The 20,938-nt window shown below is 38.7% G+C and overlaps 2 protein-coding genes across 3 annotated transcripts; both read left to right on the top strand.

Annotated features, from left to right (window-relative positions):
- The first annotated feature begins 50 nt into the window (after positions 1 to 50).
- On the top strand, positions 51 to 14,005 carry cers6 (ceramide synthase 6). Of its 2 annotated transcripts, XM_026377228.1 has the most exons (11): positions 51 to 627; positions 1,561 to 1,666; positions 1,761 to 1,891; positions 5,718 to 5,775; positions 7,362 to 7,412; positions 7,524 to 7,616; positions 9,816 to 9,944; positions 10,260 to 10,366; positions 11,598 to 11,754; positions 11,902 to 11,925; positions 12,982 to 14,005. In XM_026377228.1, the coding sequence occupies exons 1-11, from the start codon at positions 458 to 460 to the stop codon at positions 13,138 to 13,140; spliced, it is 1,185 nt and encodes a 394-aa protein (XP_026233013.1). In that variant the 5' UTR covers positions 51 to 457; the 3' UTR covers positions 13,141 to 14,005. The 2 variants fall into 2 exon arrangements, with proteins under 2 accessions (XP_026233013.1, XP_026233014.1); XM_026377229.1 differs by lacking the exon at positions 11,902 to 11,925.
- A 729-nt stretch (positions 14,006 to 14,734) lies between these two features.
- Positions 14,735 to 19,906, top strand: nostrin (nitric oxide synthase trafficking). Its single transcript, XM_026377415.1, has 16 exons — positions 14,735 to 14,830; positions 14,941 to 15,026; positions 15,128 to 15,211; positions 15,431 to 15,493; positions 15,579 to 15,660; positions 15,743 to 15,805; positions 16,562 to 16,660; positions 16,757 to 16,882; positions 17,390 to 17,488; positions 17,581 to 17,703; positions 18,119 to 18,227; positions 18,379 to 18,467; positions 18,583 to 18,708; positions 19,071 to 19,326; positions 19,408 to 19,500; positions 19,577 to 19,906. The coding sequence occupies exons 1-16, from the start codon at positions 14,735 to 14,737 to the stop codon at positions 19,711 to 19,713; spliced, it is 1,731 nt and encodes a 576-aa protein (XP_026233200.1). The 3' UTR covers positions 19,714 to 19,906.
- Positions 19,907 to 20,938: the final 1,032 nt, after the last annotated feature.

The following is a 20,938-nucleotide window of genomic DNA, read 5'->3' as shown; positions in this document are numbered from 1 at the left end:
CTGTAATTGATTAACTATGAGTTTGTGCCTGGTTGTAACAGCATGATGCATTGAAGCTGACCCCTTGAGAGAAAATCTACTGTCTGATCGCTACTGAAATATAAGAACTGCAACTAAAATAAACCCAGCAAGCCGCCTTTCAGTCAGTGGACCTCCTCTTTGGGGTTGCTTACCCCCACAGGGCGATAGAAAAAGTGCTTTACCTTGATTACGCCGCGGCCGCCTGTACTCTGACTGTGCTGCATGACATTTCAGCGCACCAATCACTCGCGGAGGAGCTGATTGACTCTACTTCCCTACACTGGAATAGCTGAGGGGAAACGGACGGACAACGATCTCACGGATATCTCATCATCAGTCGAGTCTGCACGGTCAGATCGTCTGTGAGAGACCCTCCGACGCACAGCTGGGCCATCGCTTTCTCTTTCGACCCGGTCACCGCGTCTGCTGCAGGGAGATGGCCGGTATTCTGGCGTGGTTTTGGAACGAGAGGTTCTGGCTCCCCCACAATGTAACCTGGGCTGACTTAAAAAACACAGACGAGGCAACGTTCCCGCAAGCCGAGGATCTGTATCTGGCGTGTCCTTTAGCATTCTGCATCTTTATAATACGGCTGGTTTTCGAAAGGTGGGTCTGAGCACACGCGTTGATCCGGGCTCCGGTGATGCGGTTTGTTATGTCGCTGACATGTTTCTGTGAATGATACAGCACACCTCGCTGTCCATGTTTGTCACTCCGTTACCTAAACAATGGCATCTTATGTGGTTAGCCCACTAATCACCACGGGGGATCATCCTTCTTTCTGGAGGCCTGCAGCATTACGCGCCGTCTGCATTTGATGCATCTGTCAGTAGACACAGCACAGACAAGTTGCCATACCTGCCCAATCCAGTTACAGTCCTGTCAGCCCAAACCCACATTGCAATGAAGCACCATGCTGAGAACAGACTCGTTTTGGACTTTTTTTTTTTTATGACACTGCTGCTCCAGTTGTGAAATGGCCCATGTTGCACCACTGGATTTCTCAATATTACTGTACAATTATCAATCTACAGTAAAGAAGAGTCATGATGGTCACAGCAAGGCTCTCATGCATATGTGGGTCAGGAGTAGGGAGTGAGGCCTTCAGTTTACACTCTAAATCCCTCACTCATGATCAGCAGTCGTCCTCAAAATGCTGTATATTAACTGAAAAAGTGAACATCGTATAACCTTCGTTTGATGTTTATTTCATGTTGTACTTTGTGTGTCATATACACTCGCTGGCCACTTTATCACTAACACCTGTACAATCTATTGCAATCCAGTACAACACAGCTCTGCCATGAATTTTACTTTTTATGGTTGTCCTTTCTTAGTTTTTGTTAAAAATGTCAAAGAGCTGATAAATCTACTATATGTTTATTATTGAGGCCATAATGGGTCATTGGATTGTTCTGGAGTGCGTGATATAAAGAGGTGTTTGTACCTTTATGCCCCCCTCTGTTGTGTAATTGGGATGGCCAAAGCATCATCCCTAAATGTTGATGATACAATGGTGTACTGATCTTTTAATTGCAGGTTTGTTGCAAGACCATGCGCCATGGGCCTAAAGATCCAAGCCAATGGGCCACAAAAAGCACAACCTAATGCCATCCTTGAGAAGGTTTTCACCGCTATAACCAAGGTGATGCAGGTTCTTTTCAGTTCTTGTTCATGTGTAATGATTTCTACCACAATGACAGCTACATCTAACATACACGTTGTTTATTTCTTGCCAGCACCCGGATGAGAAGAGGCTTGAAGGCCTATCCAAGCAGCTTGACTGGGATGTTCGGACCATCCAGCGCTGGTTCAGACAACGGCGCAACCAGGAGAAACCCAGCACTCTTGCACGGTTCTGTGAAAGCATGTAAGGCAAATTACGTTTAATACCACTTAACCTAACTCAGCTGCAAGCCTTTTTCCCTTCTTGTGATAACTTTGACATACACACAGTGAACATATCCTATGTGCTTGATCGTTGTGTGTGTATTGTTACTTCATTGTCAGTGGGTAATACATTGAAAGTGAAGATTGATTTAAACAGCCTGTGCTGTATCACTATTTACCTATAACACAACCGTGGCAGTAGTAAAACTATGATGTATGATGCATGATGTTCACTCGTGTTTCTCTAAGTTCATTTTCATACTGTATGGAAATGAAGGGAAATATTGTGCGTGCTAAACATGACACATTCATAAGCATGTTTTACTTAATAAATATTATATAATGGCCATTTTAAATATTATAACAGTTAATAGCTAATTATTTTCTCTGTTAACTTAAAATTATTTAGTGTTTGAAGTGTCAAATAACATTGAACACCGAATTACTTTACTAAACAGACCAATTGATTCAGCTCTGGTTATTTTTAATAAGTTAACCAACAGGAGCAGGAATGCTGGTATGGTCCTTTAACAGCAGCTATGAAGCTATCTCAGTTTTGGTTCCCTGTGATTGTCTCTTGCGTGGTTTATAAAGATTGCAACTGGCTAATCTGCAGAAGAGCGGCTGCCATCAGGGAGATTGTAGTTACTTAGCAGTATAATGTTAAAGGCCAAGAAGCGAGTGTGGCTGTCAGAGCAGAGTCATGTCTGACACCGGTAGAGTCGATCCGGCAGTTTGGGACACAGAGAGCCTCACATCTTTTGATTCGCCTGAGGCTGCAGTTCACTCAGGAGGACACTGTTGGCTGATTAGACCACTGGACTTTCACTGCAGCCTTTAAGATGAATCTGAAAAAAGTGAACCTGCTGCCCTATACAAAAGAACAGCCTGGATTTGTGCTCCTGTAAGATGATGTATTGGCTTATTGAACATGCTTAGCTGGAATTCATTCTATTTAAGCAACAATTGAGCCATAGCTGATAGCTACATTCAGCATAACTATAAACAACACTGGGCTTTTCAATAGTTTGGCCAGGTTTCCTGTCTGTGCTGCTTGCAGAGCAGTTTTCCAAACGGGGCTGGCTTCAGTCCTTCCAGCAGTGATTGTGCACTAATTAAGCCCTCGTGCACAGCTGCTGCAGACTGATAGCATTCTTTGTATCTCAGTTGTTACGCCAGCTGATCTGTGGTCTGTTATTTTCATTACACAAACAGTGAGTATGTAGCAGACACATTCGGTTAGGAAATAATGAAGGCTGCATGGAGTATGTTTGCCAGTGATTGTCAACTGCCCCATTTTCCCAAATACACAGCAAAAAGCTCACATATAGTTTTTTAAACTGAAATTTCTTCAAACACATTTTGCTCAGGAACAAATGAAAAAATTATTTGGCACAAGCAGTGTTGTTTCATGACGGTGACAGACGTTTAGTTTAGTGAGATTCAATGACAAATTGAGATGAACTGTTTTCGCAGTGTAGGTTTACCTGCGAGCTCCTCCTCTCTTCAGTTTCTCTTGGTTAGTACAGGCTGAGGCAGGATCGTGCTTTGATGTCCTCAACAGCTCCAGTTGTCTGATTTAATCTTCCTCTTCTCTGCTTTGGCTGAGAACAAAGACAATTACCATAAGCAAAAAAAATTGTAATTCACAGCTTCCTGAGACATTGAGAGAGATTAGTTCTGTGAGAAGACTGAATATCACTGTTTTCAGTTTTTTTCAGTGTTCACTAAGTTAAAAATATACTTCCTTCTGCAATATACATATATGTTGAATGGTTATTTTAAGAAATAGTTTTAGATTTTATCTAATGCACCTATTTCCTTTTTGAACGACTATGAACTTTTCTTTACTTTCATTAAACATAAAGTCAAGTTGTGCAGTAGATTCTAATATATGAAAGTAAACAAAAATCAGTACATTAACCTCCACACTAATGCTATTATTAGCAGGTGAGATTTACAATAGCCTCATATCCGCTCTTCCTCTAAACAATATGTAGGTGTATAATTTTCAAGCAGACAACTAATAAGCATGTTTGTGCTGTAATCATGCTGAGAGACGATCCCCACACGTGTTCTTCAGAGGTCAGCCACACCCGTTCCTCTTTGAAATTAGTAACAAACTTCTGTCACCGCATTTTTAAATAACTGGCTATTAACAGATATTTTAATTTGTGCAATTTGCAATTATGACTCACAAACTAAATTAGACAAATACACAGAGGGGAAAGGAACAGTAATCACTGCCTGAAGAGTAATACAGGTGTTACTGCTGATTTACCAGCAGAGGGAATATAAAAAGGCTTTCTCGTGACTAATTGTTGTGTTGAACCATACAGACGCAAACAGTTGCAGTCAGATGGTGCTACCCACCTGGAGAAGTCCATTTATTTACCCCAAAGCCAGGTAGTTCTATGCAACACATAGAACCATACAAAAAGACCAGTTGGTCATAGACCTAAATTCGTTAACCACAATCACCAACTAACTAATTTATTAAGTGTAATTGTCTAGTTGCTCCTGCATTATGTGAGTACTATATGCAGAAAATCAAGAGTGGCCCTTATATCAAAACCAACAACACCATTTGACACTGCATCTGAAACACTATAACTCATCATGACACAAAACATCAGTTTTATTCATCAGAAGCTGTCATGAGTCATTATAATAGTGCCTACTGTATATAGCAGCAATTCTATAGCACTTGAAAAAGACACTTACGGATTGGATGAACCAGTTGCCATGCAACAGTCTTTACTGTGTGCCAGGTAGACTTGTCCAGTTAATTTGATTTTACAATACCACTGATCATGCACAAAAGCAGTTAAGGAGGGCTTCCACATGCCATGCATTAAGACACTAACAACTTCCCTAGTATTTATTAAAGTGATGCAACTGTATGTGTTGAACAAACATCAACATAAAAGACTTAATCTGCTGGATGTGCCTGTACTGAGAAGTTGTTATAGATTTATCCTGTTCTTTTTTTTTTTTCAAGTATTCATGTCCTGTTGTGTTTTGAGGCTGTGGCTGTCAAAATTCATTTGATTTGAGATCAAATGAGGTTGACTACGCGGCACAACTTTTAAAGTATGCAAATCCTCATTGGTTCTGCCACAGCCATGAGACGTAACAGTGGTTATTTTGTTATCTTTTCACAAAAATATGGCTTTGTATTTGGTCCTTTTATATGTTTTACTTCATTACGCTATCTGACTTAATGCACTACTGTGGTACTACTGTCATACTGTACAATCTCAATCCAAACAAGCATCTGCTTTTGTCCGATGCAACTTTCAGAGTTTTGTAGTCAAGGGGCCTTGCTAGTTGGCCAGTCTCAAGGCTTCGCTCCCCAGCTGCAAACTGAGTTAGATATTCTTATCTTCGTAATGAAGTGTCACTCGTCATCACTTTCCCTACATTGTGTAGCTGTGGTTTTTGTAAATTATGTGCAGGGTTACATACAAGTAGAGCACAGCACAGAGCAGGCTGGGTTGGGAAAGGACCCTGTGAGTGCCTTGTCTTTCCCTCTGGACTTTAGCAATGTGAAGTCAATTATGTGCCGTTTTCAGTGACTCACCCTGGACTGCAGATAAGTAAGAAAGCCTCACACCTGTTTGGATTTTTGATTACAGGGACACATAGCATGGCATGGTATACTGCACCTACTATACTACTATATAAATGGTATATAGCACCAGTTCCGGTAATGTACACAGGCCATGGTGTAGACAATCATGTGCATTTCTGCAGCCTGATTCTTGATGTTTTATTTAGGGTGCTTTTCTTTTTATTTGTTTCAGGTGGAGATTTACATTCTATCTCTACATATTTACCTACGGTGTGCGTTTCCTTAAAAAGGTAAGTTTTACTCACAAACAAATGAGCACCAGTGTGTGTTATGACTGTTAAAGTTAGTATGAGTCATCAGGGTTTAAAGCCATTTTCTACAGCGCACTCATGACCAGCATGAAAATCTCGTGGTTTATGAATGGACGGATGCTTGGTCATGACAAGACTAGCAGGTAAAACAGATGTTCTGGTTTAAGGGACTCGCTTTCTAAATAAAACCTAGAACAAAAAGAGTTTATAATGATCAATACTGGTTCTTATGAAGGCATTTAGAAGAAATAAATCATTGCATGTCTGGGATGCAGTAAGTTGATGGTTACTGGAAATGACTAGTCCTACTGCCTGTCTGCAATTTATAGGTTAACACTTTATATGATCATAATGACAGTTCTGACCTATTGCCAGTTTTAGTGTAGACATTTATATTACACTGTTATTGAATCTATGGGTTAAATGTTATTGTTAAAAGGATAAAGTGCATGTTACCTGTTTAACTTTGGAAGTTTTCATTGTATTGTATCAGATTCTTTTACAAACAAGTATGTTTACAACTCGAATGTCTGCTACTGATACAAACTTACATTTGGGAGTTAACTACCTAAACGTTACTCTTTGTGTATATATAATTAACCCAGTTTACATATTCAATGTCTTCTTCTCAAAGCAGATTTTACCTTTTTAAATTGTGGCACACACTGGCTACCGTGTGACATGAAGTTAGTCCTCCCAGCTAGCTCTACACTCCACCATGCTGTGAGGTGGTGTTGACATTAGCTTACAAATAAATGAGAAGGCGACACAACCCACTAACAAAGCAGAAATCTTTGATTGTAAACGCAAAATACATAGATTAATCCCCAAAGCAAGGGTTGGGACAGCAGAAAGGAGAACATCTTTCAAAGAAATAAGTTGCATGACAAAGCACTTTGTGAAAATAGTTCATTCCCTGGCAACCCCTGCTGCAGGCCCCAGTCAGGGAGTTATTAATAGAGCAGGTGTGCAGAGGAGCATGAGACATCAACTCACAGCAATGGGTCATTGTTTACCTATAAAACACATTCTCTAGCATCACAAGGATCTTTTCACCCTGTCATTACTCGGGACCTAATCATAGGATGCTTCCTTGGTAATCCAAATCATATTTTGTACCAAAGACACTGTAACAAAATCTCTTTTCACATTCAATTTAGTATTTTACAAACCACTTTAATATCATTCAGAATCCATTGAGGGAATTATTCACTTTTCAGTGGTCACATTGATGTGCTAGTGTCAGATGTTAAATAGGGAATTATTGAACTCTTGCTGGCATAACAGCATAACTCTGCATTGGCAGTGTGGTAAATGGAGCTTGCTCCTTCAGGTTTTTATTGAAAAGCGTATGGCCCACTTGGGGTAAAATATATTTTTGGTTGTTTTGGTTAACTTACAATATTATAATATAGTTTTTTAGAAAATACACGTGGCTATTGCCAAGGATATAATAAGATGTACTGAACTTATTTCCAGCATTGTCCCCCTGATGTTTTCAAACTCAATTCCAACTCTAACTTTAGTAATTTAATTACAGTGTTACTGTTTTCATTTTTCTGCAGACTCCATGGTTATGGAACACTAAAGAGTGCTGGTACAACTACCCTTACCAGGTAAAAGTTTTTTAATTTAATAACAGTACTGAAAATGCATCACCAAAACTCTTATTTCTCATATGTTTATTTTAACACTGTTGCTTTTTGTTGATTTTAACTTTTATGCAGCCACTGACAGTGGACATCCATTACTACTACATACTGGAGCTGTCTTTCTACTTGTCTCTACTCTTTTCGCAATTCACAGACATCAGGAGGAAGGTAGGGTGACGGCAGACTCCAAGATGTACATCTTTAGCAATATACAGCAGGTCATAGCATGTTTGTTAAAATGCACTTTTAGTTCCTTTTTTGAGGTTAAACTTTGACTATCAATTTCTAAGTAGAACCGTAACAACTCATTTTCAATCTGATTATCCATCTCTTTTTCACTGTGTCACTGTGACTTTGTAATGTTTAGTCTGTTTGCTTGTGAACATTTGCTTTCTGCATCAGTGTACTGATGTGTGAAATAACATTTCCGGGTTGAAAGGGATTAACATAAATTGGATTGTCAAACTTCAAAAAAAAATTTTCATAAGCTTTCCCCACCTATTGGTGAGTGCAGAGTTCGTTTAGTTTGATTAAAAGCTGATTGTGTAAACCACTAAGGAAATTACTGAACTTTGCGATACTAATGCTCTCAAATAAAACCTCTCCATCATATGTTAGATTAATAACTCGGGATAATCATAGAAGAATAATTAGCATGAGGTGGTATTATCAAGTACATGAGGCCCACAGTTCAACTTGATCTGCGTTTGTAGGAACTAAAATTCAGTTTCTGTTTGTACAAACACAATAGACGGGCAACAACCAGCATCACCCAGCTCCATCTTCTTTTTTGCTATGAAGATTTTTACATATCTTGATTCATTACGTATTCATTTGCATGCTTTCCAGCCATGATCTTGCTTACTAAACCATAAACCATTTCTCCTGTCTCCAGTCTGTCCCCAGCTCTTCCCTCTCCACAGCACACTCCACTCACTGTACTCACAGCAGCACACATGATGCCATGCTGTGGATGTCTTCACTCTGTCATCTCTTTGTTGACTGTTGGCATGTTATCTGTTTTTTGTTTCTCCTTTCAGTTTTTTCATGCATAGTTCTACACTGAGGAGGTCGTCTTCACCCCCCTGCCAATTCCAGTATGTTCTCCCCGCACACTCTTGCCTTGCTTTTCATTTTGTATCTTGCCTCATTGTTCTTCCTCCTCATCCTCATTCTCATCATCTCTCTTGCACACAGCTCTAAAACTATAGATTTGCTCGAGGCATGCTTCCTCTGCCACCTGTCTCTATCCTTAGTTACCTGGTGCAATTCAAGCCATTCAAGAAAAGCCCAAGTGTTCATACCAGGTTCACGTCACATTTACTGTAGCCACAGTCGCAATTGTTTATGATGAGCTTAGGAGATGTGCTACACATCTGAGATCAATTCACTACTACAAAGTACATTTACTAAAGTACTATACTTAAGCACACATTTCAAATTCCTTTCCTTCACCTTATAGTTTTATTCCACTGCAAGTCAAACACAAATAAAGGACTTTCTACTCCACTACATTTATTTTTGCGATTTTACATTCAAATCGAGAGCCTTTAAACTAACATGCATGGTGATAGATGAAAATATCCACTGGTATACAAAACTATTAAAAAGCTTCACCATAAACAAAGTACAACAGAAGAGCATGAGGGGGCAAAGAGGGGGCGGGCAGGGCTGAGCAGAGTGGATTGATTTTGAGTCTCATGCTACCACTAGCTTGAGTTGCATAGTGTAGCTTTAAGAAACAATGTCAATAAGTAATGAGATATTTCTACGTTGTGATACATCGCTGTGTATTTTTAGGTGACCATAGGGCAATTTGAAACAATGACAACATCAGATGACGATTACACTTTACCAACACATTACATTTGTCAACACAGAGTGTTCAGCGCTTACTAGTATTTATTTAATTGTGTTTATTCAGTGTCTGTAATATTTGTTTATATGCTTTAAATAGCTGTGCACGTGATGAACAAAAGGGTTTTTTCAAGGACACTGATCCACACATTTTTCACATGTGCAGTTATGAACTTGGTTAAAGCGCATGTCAAGGTCATGAAAAGACAAACATGTACTGCCTTGTCCATGAGTATTGAAAATAGCCTTTATTGTGCATTTCTCAATATTCAGTTTATATTAGATAGCAGTAGGGACTTTTTTCATTTCTTAAGTAAAACAGTTACATTTGTGTAAACACACAAAGCCATTATGTCTGCACACAATATCATGTCCTTGTCACTTTATCACATTTCTGTACTATAGTAGATTTTCAGGGTATGTTCCACATTTAGTCTTTCAAAGAGTTGTGAAGTACTTTTAAGAGTACTTTCTGTACTTGTGACACTTCCTCAACAAATGTGTCCCCAGGATTTCCTGATCATGTTTCTGCACCATGTGGCCACAATCTCCCTCATCACTTTTTCCTACGTGAACAACATGGCACGAGTGGGAACTCTGGTCATGTGTCTCCATGACGCAGCTGATGTGCTGATAGAGGTGAGGATGGGTGAGAGAATAAGATGCTGTAGATGGACAGATGGGAACATACTGTAGAGGCAAAGATGGCGGGGGGTGTGGGTGTCGTGTGGAGTTTGCATCTTTATCTAAATTTAAATACAGCTCTCATATCATGAATGGCATTTCAGGCTGTACAGTGCTTTTTGAGCGTACTCGATTTTCTAATATATGTAGTTTAGTTATATAATGCTGCTTGAATAAAGCTGTTTCATTTTTATTCTCATGACAGAGTTAAAGTAAGACGTTATATTGATATTTGAATTTAATTGTTAAGGTTTTCCCCCCCCCCTCTAGGCTGCTAAGATGGCCAACTATGCCAAATGTCAGATACTGTGCAACCTCCTGTTTGCAATGTTTGCAATTCTCTTCATAAGTTCCAGGCTGGGACTTTATCCTGTCTGGTAAGTGTTACTCTGTCTCCTGTTTCCCACAGTTAGGATCTTTCTAAAGAGTGCAGTGGTGTTAACTTCTCATAGCTATGATATCTCAGCCATCTCACTGTTTTTTTACTACTTATTTTGTTGCTAAGTAATAGTTGCCATGGATACTGCTGCTTAACCTTGCAAAGAAACACAAAGAAACCATCAAACGAAAAGCAGATCATTACGGTTATTGCTTTATCATTAAAAACAGTGTCAAAGTTTCACCTCATTCACACATCAAAGGGTTTTCTTCTCATGAGGATCTTTCATCATTTCTGCTGTTGCTTCTTAACTTGTAAATTTACATTGCATTTATTCAGCATAGTAAGTAAGTTGGGGCTAATCCATCCAATCTGTATCAGACAGGTTTGAAGGTAGAATATATTTCATGTGACCTAATTTTATCCAGACATTCAAAATTCCAATTACAGTAGATGCTGCATGGCATTCTGGTCATATTTGCACAGTTACAGCATCAATTTTAGTTTTTTAAAGTGTGCACAGCACTCATCAGCAACAGTGTTATCATATCCTTCATGAGTGACACACAGAGAAAGCACATCCAAGTTACTTTTTACTTGAATAAGTAGAACTCTTCTGAGCAAAGTATTTAAGGGAATGAACTGGCTTTTCAATGAGTCTGTGCATCATTTCAGACAGTCTTTTAAAACATTTCAGCCGGCACCCTGCAGTTCTGTGCCTTTTGTTTCCACACTGTAATATGATGATGCTACATTACAGTGTAGTCAGCCCCCACCGCCAGTAGTAAAGTTGTCATTACTGTAAAGCTGTTGCCATGGCTTCAGGATCAGTAGCATGATTCACAGACAGCCTTTTGAAAGAATTGGCCTAGAGATAAATTTAACACAGATTCTTGAAATTTTGGTCATATGTCATGGAGCCAGGCAGCACGGCTTTTTCTATTCCATTAGCTATTTTTTTAAATGTTTTTTAGATTTATTGCCGCTTTAATATTGCACTAGACACGTCTGTCTGCACTGTAAACACATTAAAGGCCATGTGCTCGCTTGAAGGAAGAAGAGCTGGAGCACCTCATTTCTTTTCCCTGTTTTCTGTTTGGCTTCGTTTACCTTCTTCTCAGGACACTCAGACATTCTCCGCGCTAAGAGAGAGTGCTTTTAATCCTTGTGTTTTTTCTGATGAAACATGTCAAGTTAATTATCTCCCTCTCCCTCTGTTGCTATGGAAGGATTTTAAATACCACCTTGTTTGAGAGTTGGGAGATTGTAGGGCCCTACCCATCTTGGTGGATCTTCAACCTGCTTCTGATCCTGCTGCAGCTTCTTCACTCCTTCTGGTCCTACCTCATTGTGAAGACAGCGTGCCGAGCCATCTCCAAAGGAAAGGTGAGCCACTTCACGCAACTCCTTTTTTTGGCATAATCTTTCCATTTGTAGGTAGCACATCTACAGTATAAATACAGTGTATCACATTAAATAGCCACTTTTGACTTTTTGACTTTCTATTCTCATTGCTCATCCTCAACTTTCCAGGTGGGAAAATGGAATCCCTTACATGTAAGTAGCCTTAAAGTGGAACAGCTTAATTAACATTGTGTGCTTCACATTTAGCTCGAGCTCATATCCTAATCAGCCAGTTGACACTAACCTAGTGTTAGTCAGTTAATTGTTCCACTATTTTGGCCCAAACTGGAATAGTTCAGCAGATATTAATTGGTTCATCTATTCATGTTTCTCCCCAGGATAACATGTAATAACTAGGGATCTTCTACCCTTTTCTCGAGTTTTACCATTAAGTCAAAATTTTGATTTGAAAAAACTCAGCAGAGAAGAGAAGATACTCACATTACTATTATTACTAATTGCTAATTAGTAAAAGTAAGCATGCTAACACAGCTAATCTAGTAGCCGTGGTGAGGATCATATTATATCAGCATTGTCATTGTCAACATGTTAGTATGCTGAAGTTTCACATTTGTACTTCTCCTATTACCATTTCTTGCAACTTTTATTCGTATTCCTTAATTGTTTTGTTTGTTTATTTATAAAAAAAATTAATGTATTTCTTTCTGATTTGTGAATCCAGCATGTTAAATTATATAATGTCAAGAGCTAATTAATTAAATGATTGATTGTCAGAAAATTAACCAGCAATTTTGTTAATCACAAATTTATCAGGCATGAATGTGCCAAACATTTCTGGGTACCAGCTTCTCAATTGTGAGGATGTGTTGCTGTTCTCAGTTTTAATTTGTTGTGAATATTTTGGGGTTTTCAGCTGTTAATAGGATAAAATAAGCTTTAGCTCTGGGAAATTGCAACAGGCATTTTCCATTATTTTCCAGACTAAACACTTAGGTAATCAATTTCAAAATGAATCACTAATAATAACAATCATTATCTACCACCCAATACTGTCTGGATGTCTCCGTATTTCAAGTTTGTAAATAGATTTTACGGCTTGTAGCTTTATATTGATTGGCAAAACACCTCCCCGTCTGTCGTGCAAAAGCCCATTTGTAATCCTGTCATGCATGGCTGCCACAGATAATGACACACGACGAGACATTTAATGAGAAAAAATGATCTCAACCATCCCCCTTATTTCTGCAGGTGTCTAAAGATGACCGCAGCGACATCGAGTCCAGCTCTGATGAGGATGACAGCCCCCCACCTATTCAGAAGCACCACAGCAGCGCCACCAACGGGACCAATAAAAATCATGCCACTAACGGTTACCTGACAGGAGCACCATATACCGATGAACACTGACAAAACTGATATCACTGGAGCCAAGCTACAGACACCATCCATCAATCTGTGTGTGCGTGGATGAGTGTGTGTGTGTGTGTGTGTGAGTGTGTGTCCGCACATGCGCGTGTTTTTGACTGTATGGTGTAGACACGAACAGCATCGCCTGTCTGGTACTGGAAGTTCATAAAAGATTTCTGTTAATGCCGTTTTGTTATTGGTTTCATTCTTTACTAATTTCCTTTGCGCAGTTGATTCTCTTCATTCATATATTTGCATTAAACTACGCTCAGCGAGCTATCGGAGCACTCTTACTGGTACAACCCACTCTGTTTAACCAATGAATGAAAGCATTTCACTTTATGGTGTAAGCATGCTACTTCAACATACAGTAGTCTGGCATACTGGGGGTGTTTTTTTCTTTTGTTTGTGTCTCTTTATGTTATTTATTTTTTATAAACTTATTTGCAGATGGCAGTCAGACAAATGTTCCAGTTTGATGTCAGTATTAAAGATGAAATAATCTTGAACAACAGCACAGCTTGTTTTGTTTTTTTCACACCACACATGACGGTAGTGAGTATTGACTAAATGCTGAAGACCTGGGTTTATGTTTTAATGCTACACCCCCAAAGAATAGCCGAAACGCTGATTGAATTTCTCTTCACTCACAAATGGATTGCAACGTGTGAAGTTTACTCACATTTTAAAATACAAACCTTCTGCACTCAAACTGTATATGAGATGTCAATAACAGTATTATGTGTGTGCGTCAGATATGGCTTGATGCTGTATTCCCTATCAAAAGCATTTTGTTAAGTATTCTGGTACATTTCTGGTAAGCATTTCATTAAAGGCCATTTGCTCTCTTATGAGGCAGACGTGACTTGTTTGAATTATTCAATAAAAAAGTGTGAAGATTGCAAATATGTGTGTTTGTGCAATCAAACAAGATAATTTATCAAACCTTGGTGGCAGAAACTACATTTATTCTGAATAACATTTATTCATTAAAAGTTTCTACTTTGCATGAAAATGTGGTATTTGTCCTACACAGACACTGAATTAGATGATCCCACAGTTTAAAATAACCTTTAACTAGCATTAGGTTACATTAGTAGTGGCACCATGTTACCTTAAGGCACTTATACAGAATCTAATAGTGGTAAGTAATTGTTTAATTGATGGTTAATAAGTGATATTATTGCACCTTTAAGTTGCCAGGTTGTAAATAATCCATCGGTTTTGTTGGACTTGTTGACCACCCGCCACGACCAAAAGCCATTAATTTACAAATACCTTTAGGTAATATTTATATCTTTACTATTCTTAAGTAGCTAAATAAAGCTGTTAATGCACATTCAACCTAAGGTCTCAGAACATCAATAATAATAATATATAATAATATACAACATGCCGAGATAATCCGACCATGTTCTCATACAGCTATAAAACAGAACAGCTATCTTACATATATAGTATTTTACATTATATTATCATTTCTTTAACCCTTGTGGTCACTTGCCATCTAGCTTGAGTTAACATTTGTAGTTTCTTTCTTCCTCCCCCCCCCCCCCCCTTACTGTGTGCTCACAGAAGCTCAGGTGATTTCCGCATGTGTGACTTTGGGAGGAGGGTGTTCAAAGTTCCAGATCCAAAGTCAACAAACAGCCACAGTCTTAAGATGAAGGACCCTATCAGCACCTGCTCTGTGAGTATTTCGTAATTATAGTATTTCATGTTTTTAGACACATTTTATTCTAACAGACCAGTCACTTGTAACCTTCTGTCATCTGAACTCACCTATCTAACGTCTTTCAGTATCACCAACTCTATCAGAATTTGAAAAGATTTTCAAAAACTGGGGAGTACTTCTGCAAAGAACTTATGACGGTTTTTCAGCAGAGGTAGGTTCAATACAGTTATGGCCTTCAGGCATAGTGGCAATGACCCACACAAGTTATTGTTTGACTCAGTTTCCCTTTGCTGCAACCTTCTCTTGTTTTAGAGCTGATCTGGAGCTTACTTATGCTAAAGGGCTGCAAAAACTTGCTGGAAAACTCATCAGAGCCTCGAAAGGAATGTCGAACAAGTAAGGGACACGGTGCTGAATTTTTAATTGGCCCTGTCTTTTGTCTGTTTTGTGTTTAACATGACCTCTTCCTGGGAACTAGCTGCCATGTGGTGCACTGAAATAATGATATTATGGGAAATAACATGCACACAGCGAGTTAGACGTGATCAGAACACGGGCAGGTGTCAGGCTAATTAGCCCACAGCTCTAACCTTTTCATGCTGGCTCTCCACTCAGTTCCACCTACAGTGCCTGGTGTCATGTGTCAGATGAGATGTACTCAAGAGCAGACGCCCACAGGTAGTTTTCATAACTGTGCCTGTCCTCAGATGAAACAAATGGAAGGTAGTTTTGAGAATAATATGGCGTGCTCTTCTCATTCCAGATCATTAGGAACTGCATTTCAGGAAGAAGTCATTCTGGAAATACGACAAGTCTTAGATGAGCACAATAAGAGAAAAAGGCCTGTATGTAACTTATCATGTCCTTAGTCAATGTTTAGTAACTTCATATCATAATGTATCTGTATCCTTGTCAATGTTTTCATAGCTTGACAGTGTGATTGAAAGAACTGGGAAACGGGTTACTGCTAATTGGAGTGAGCAACTCAAGGTAAAGAATCTTATTCCAACAATTTTAATAAATACGCATGTTTGTAGCTGAACAACAGCTACGATAGAGCTGCTGCACCAACATTCGTCGTCATTCTAATCCATAAATTGTTAATCAATTCAAAGTTTGCCTGGCTGTATGCAGTTATGTTAAAATAACCTTTATTGTGAAGCCCTTTAGATGCATGTGTCATGGTAACCTGAATAATTCATTGCAAAGCATTTCAACTGCATTACAGGAGCAGTTGTAAACTTTAATAATACATCGTATTGTATGAAGCCACTGCAAGTGGAATCACAATACTTGTCAAGGTCAAGGGTTTCATTAGTTTATAGTACAGTGAGTCAATCCATTTTGTAGGACAGGTTTTAAAGTACTGTAAATGTCCTGGGGCTGTCAGGAAGACATTACCACCAGCCATAACCACACTCATAATGCTGATGTTACTTTATGACTGTACTGTTGTGTTTTTTGAACACGCCTAAAATATACTTTTGACTGTTGCTATGAAACATCAAACTGTACATTAAGATGACTTTCATGCTGCATTATGAAACTGCATGTTACAGGTAGAGGATTCCTTGAACATGCTACTGGTATCAATATTTGCAAAATAACTAATAAACATTTAAATACTAATAAACCATTTAATTAACTGAATCAAAGATTTTAACTGTAAAGTTTGAAAATCTTTAAAAATATAAATATACTTCAAGATAAAACTTATTCATTCATTTCTCTGTAAAAAAAAAACAGATAAAAAAGAAGCTGATTGGACTAACAAGAGAACACGAGGCTTTGTTCAATTTTGTGGAGAACAACAAACACATATGCACGGAGAAGGAAAAACAAAAGGTACAGTACATGGGGTCCAAACTGTTTGTGTATACTTTTATAATCTGGGAGAAAGGCGGTGTTAAAAGTTTTCAATTTCTCTCTTCTTGACTACAGATGGTTAACAGGTTGACTAAGTCAGCAGAGATGCAGGTTCAGGTGGATGAGGAGTACTTTCATATCAACATGGAGGGTCATCAGATGAGGCTGAAGTGGGAAAACACACTGAAAAATTGCTATCAGGTGTGGAAAAAATGCTTTTCATTTAGCTTCCTCTCACCCAGAGTGGCTTTTTGTGTGTGAATAGGTAGATTCAGTGTCTTGCTCAAGAACACACATTTTTTGAGTTGAACCTGTGAGTTTTGGGTATGAGAAAATGATCTGTAAGAACCAGGTCAGTCTAATACGTTCAATAATACCAAATTACCAAAGCCACCCACTGGATTTTATGTTGATATTTCCAAAAATTAAAATGTTTTATCAGTGTGCAGTAAGCACAGCAGCACATGGTGAAAAACTAAAAGCTTTGTTCAAGGACATTTCAGCAAGACATGAGGCTGCTGGCTCACCCTCTGATCTTTCAGTTCCTGTTCTCTCACTATGCCCATGTTAACCTTAGTGTTATTTGAAACTTTTCTTCAAGTTTAGATGACAAATATGCAGCAGAAGGTCATTTTTTAGGCTATCCCTGGTCTTGTAATTGAATGTGCTGTACAGGAACCATCACAGTGGCTTTTTTTTCCCCTCCAGATCCTACAGGAGCTTGAAAAACAGCGAATCGAAGTTCTTTGCAACATGTTAAAAAAATACAGCCTTCACATGTCCAGTTTTGGTCAGACCCTCAAACACGTAAGACATCTTGACATTCACTGTCACCAGAACACACTACTGAACATCCCATCATGGATATAGTAACTCATACATAATTCTGCTTCCTCCAGGGCCATCAACAGATAGAGCAGTTGGTCCAAAGAGTGGACATGGACAAAGACATACAAATCCTGGAGGAAGAAAACAGAATTACTCAAGATAACAAAGTTGAGCTTTTGATGATGGATTATTTTGTAAGTCTGTAATCTTTCACTCTGAGTTGACTGCTGCATTTAGATTTTTTTTTTTTTCCTGCAGGCCAAAGACTCATTCAGTGACTCAGCCATTCAAAGACATGCCCAGTCGTCTCTGCAGGGGGTGTCTTTTGATGGGAGTGTGCAACCTGCAGATACAAATATGTACTTGTCATTTTATGACAGGGTTATTTTTAGTGCCTGCCAGAGCTTTTTATACATCTTGTTCTTCGCATCTTTAAATTATGTATTTGTAAATACAGTACATGTGTATTTGCTCAAGTGTACCTTGAACATATGTAGTAATAATTATCTCAACACAGTTTTACTAGATGCCAGAATACTACATCAAAATCAACATAGTTACTCATATGATTTGATTAATTGTGTATTAATCTGTGTCCTGGTACATCAGGAGGAGGACAGCAAATCATTTATGAGCAAAGACAGAAGAACAGAGGCCATTAAACACAAACTCCAACGTCTGGAGGAAAACATTACAAAAACAAAGCAAGACTGTGAAGGCAAGTTGAGTATACTGTTCATTCGATATATTCAATTACTCAATATTCTTTTAATGAACGCAGAAAAACCCTCTGATTTATAACGAACCATGCAAAGTAAGGTTATTCCGTTTGTTTCTACTGTGGGTCACGTTCAGCATTCTTGTTGCAGGAATTGAAAAACTAATGAAAACGTACTCTGAAAATCCATCATTTTCCAACCACAAGAACCTTGAGGAAACTGAACAGCAACATGATGAGGTGAACATGGTACAGTTTGTGTAGACTGTGGAGCGGGTGGATGATGTGTGCAGATGGATATTTACTTAAATCAGATTTGCTCAAGTGTCCTCTAATGTCATCTCCTTACCTGTAGAGTACTCTAAAACTGAATCTCCTCGAGGCAACTCACTACAAACTCTCTCTAAACTTGTCTGGATTGGAAAGGAAAACCAAGTCCTTTCACCGATTTGCTGACAGTATTGTTAAATGGAAAGATAAGGTAAGACTACATATAATCAGTACACACTTGTGTTACTGTGTACCTGTGTGTTAGCCTAAGGCTTATGACAAGAGTGACGTTGGAAAAAAAGAAGTGCCTCAACACACTGGCTGCATAGTGCTGAGTAATGTCTTGGCCATTTACAGCACTCTAAAGCTATAGTGGGTATACGGATTACAGAGGATATTGTATAGTCTCCTATTGTGATATCACGTAAAGTATCTACAAACTGTGACAATATTCTTCACATATTGTATAATTGCTTAATTAAATGACTGCTGTGTGGCTTATTTAATAACTGTTAGTTTATTGAGTAAGCCATATGTAGACCACACGTAACCTAAACTGTCTTTCTTTCTAAGGACTGTGAGCACAGTGTTGTTCAACTGACCCGCCCAGTCAAACTGAGGAGAACACCGTTCAGATCCCGACAGTCACTGAGAGCTTCCATTATTTATAAAGGACCAACTCAGTTTGTCACACAGCAGTCTGTGGAGCCTTCACCTGGTGCCACCAACCAGGTCACCTGCGCAGCTTCAACACATGAAAGTGAAGCTGTAGAGTGTGATGGCACTGTCAATGGAGCCCTGCCTCACACAGATGATGACAAGAGAGAAGGTACAGACATTTCTAGAGCATGCAGCACATTTGGATATTTACTATGAAGTTACAGCAGTGGAAAATATCAACACTTTACAGGTCAGACAACATCGGAGGTGTACGGTCTAGGAAAGTGCAAGGCCCTGTACAATTTCACACCTCAAAATGATGATGAATTGACTTTGACAGAAGGTAAATTGCAACGCAGATGCAGATTATGTAGGAATCGACAGATTAACTAGTTAAATGATTTCTGTGTGTTACACAGGAGATCTTCTACACATTTACAGAAAAGAAGAGAACGGTTGGTGGTTTGGTGAACTTAATGGCCAGACGGGCCATTTCCCATCAACCTATGTTGAGGAGCTGCCCGTGTTAAGCAGTGTGAAATCATCTGAAGCCTGATGAGCCAACTCTTGAACAGGAGACATATAACCACCTTGAATCAAATAGATTAACTTCTGCTGTGCCAGATAATGAAATGACAGTGACTGGAAGTCTAACAGCAACTAAAAATACAAACACAGTCTATGTTCATGTACTCATTATTGATAATCTTATCTTAATATAAATGTATTAAACATAAATCGGTTAATAAGTGTTCTATGGACAGGATCTACTGCTTTGTGCAAGGTTATTTTGTAATGATTTATTTTCTTCTATTATTCATGACACAACTTGCTATTTTCCTGTTACCCTACACTGTGTACACAACTACTGTGAGTATTAATAGTTGTGTATTTTTAAAAGATTATCCAGGGTTTGAAGAGAAAATGTTAAATATACAGTCTGCAGTAAACAGACATATCCACACTCAGAAAGAATCAGACAGGACATTTTCCTATACAAGTCCAGATTCTGAATACATATTTCAGTTTGTTTAGTTTAGCTTAGGATGTGAATAGATTCTTCAACATGACGTCTGCCTTATTTACAATAGTCCACACTGCAGCACGCTGCATGGTTCTTTATCTTCCTGTCCTTCCAATCTCAACGACGTGCCTGAGAAATAAACTCCTTTCTGATGTTTGCCAGGAATGCTGGTAAGTTATTGGTCTCCTGAAGTCGGCTTTCCAAGATTGGCAAACAGTCAAGAGCAGGGTCACTCGACACAACTGTAGAAATTGAAGAGTAAATCTTATGTAATCCATCTGCCATCCTTATTACAGGACAATCCTGGTGAAATTCTAAATTTTGTCAGCGAATTACTTCTAAAAGCCAAAACCATACATTATCACGTATCCCCACAATTAGCAGATGCCACAGAAAACATAACTGTAGTAAATATTTGTAGTTTGGAGTCAACATACACTACAGAAGATGCAGTCACTGGAATCTTGCCAGTAAAAAAATTGCACAAGTATTTTTTAAAGCATAAATGGACATCAGTGGACTTCTAGGCCACAGAATGGTAATCTACACCAGACAAATTATATTTCAGTAAGAAGTGACCCACTGATTTATTTATTCTTATATTTGCCTTAAACAAAGGACACTTAACTGACATTATTAGCGTGGTTTGAGGGTCATAAATTCACGACACTACACAACAGTGTCTTGTCACAGTTTTCCAATATACAGTTGGGATGTATTGGTGAGTCTAACTTACTCTGGTACGAGCCATCTTCTT

This window comes from Anabas testudineus, chromosome 21, assembly GCF_900324465.2.
Source record: "Anabas testudineus chromosome 21, fAnaTes1.2, whole genome shotgun sequence".
Taxonomy (NCBI): Eukaryota; Metazoa; Chordata; class Actinopteri; order Anabantiformes; family Anabantidae; genus Anabas; species Anabas testudineus.
The sequence above is the reverse complement of the archived record's forward strand: the minus strand, read 5'-3'. Positions and strand labels throughout refer to the sequence as shown.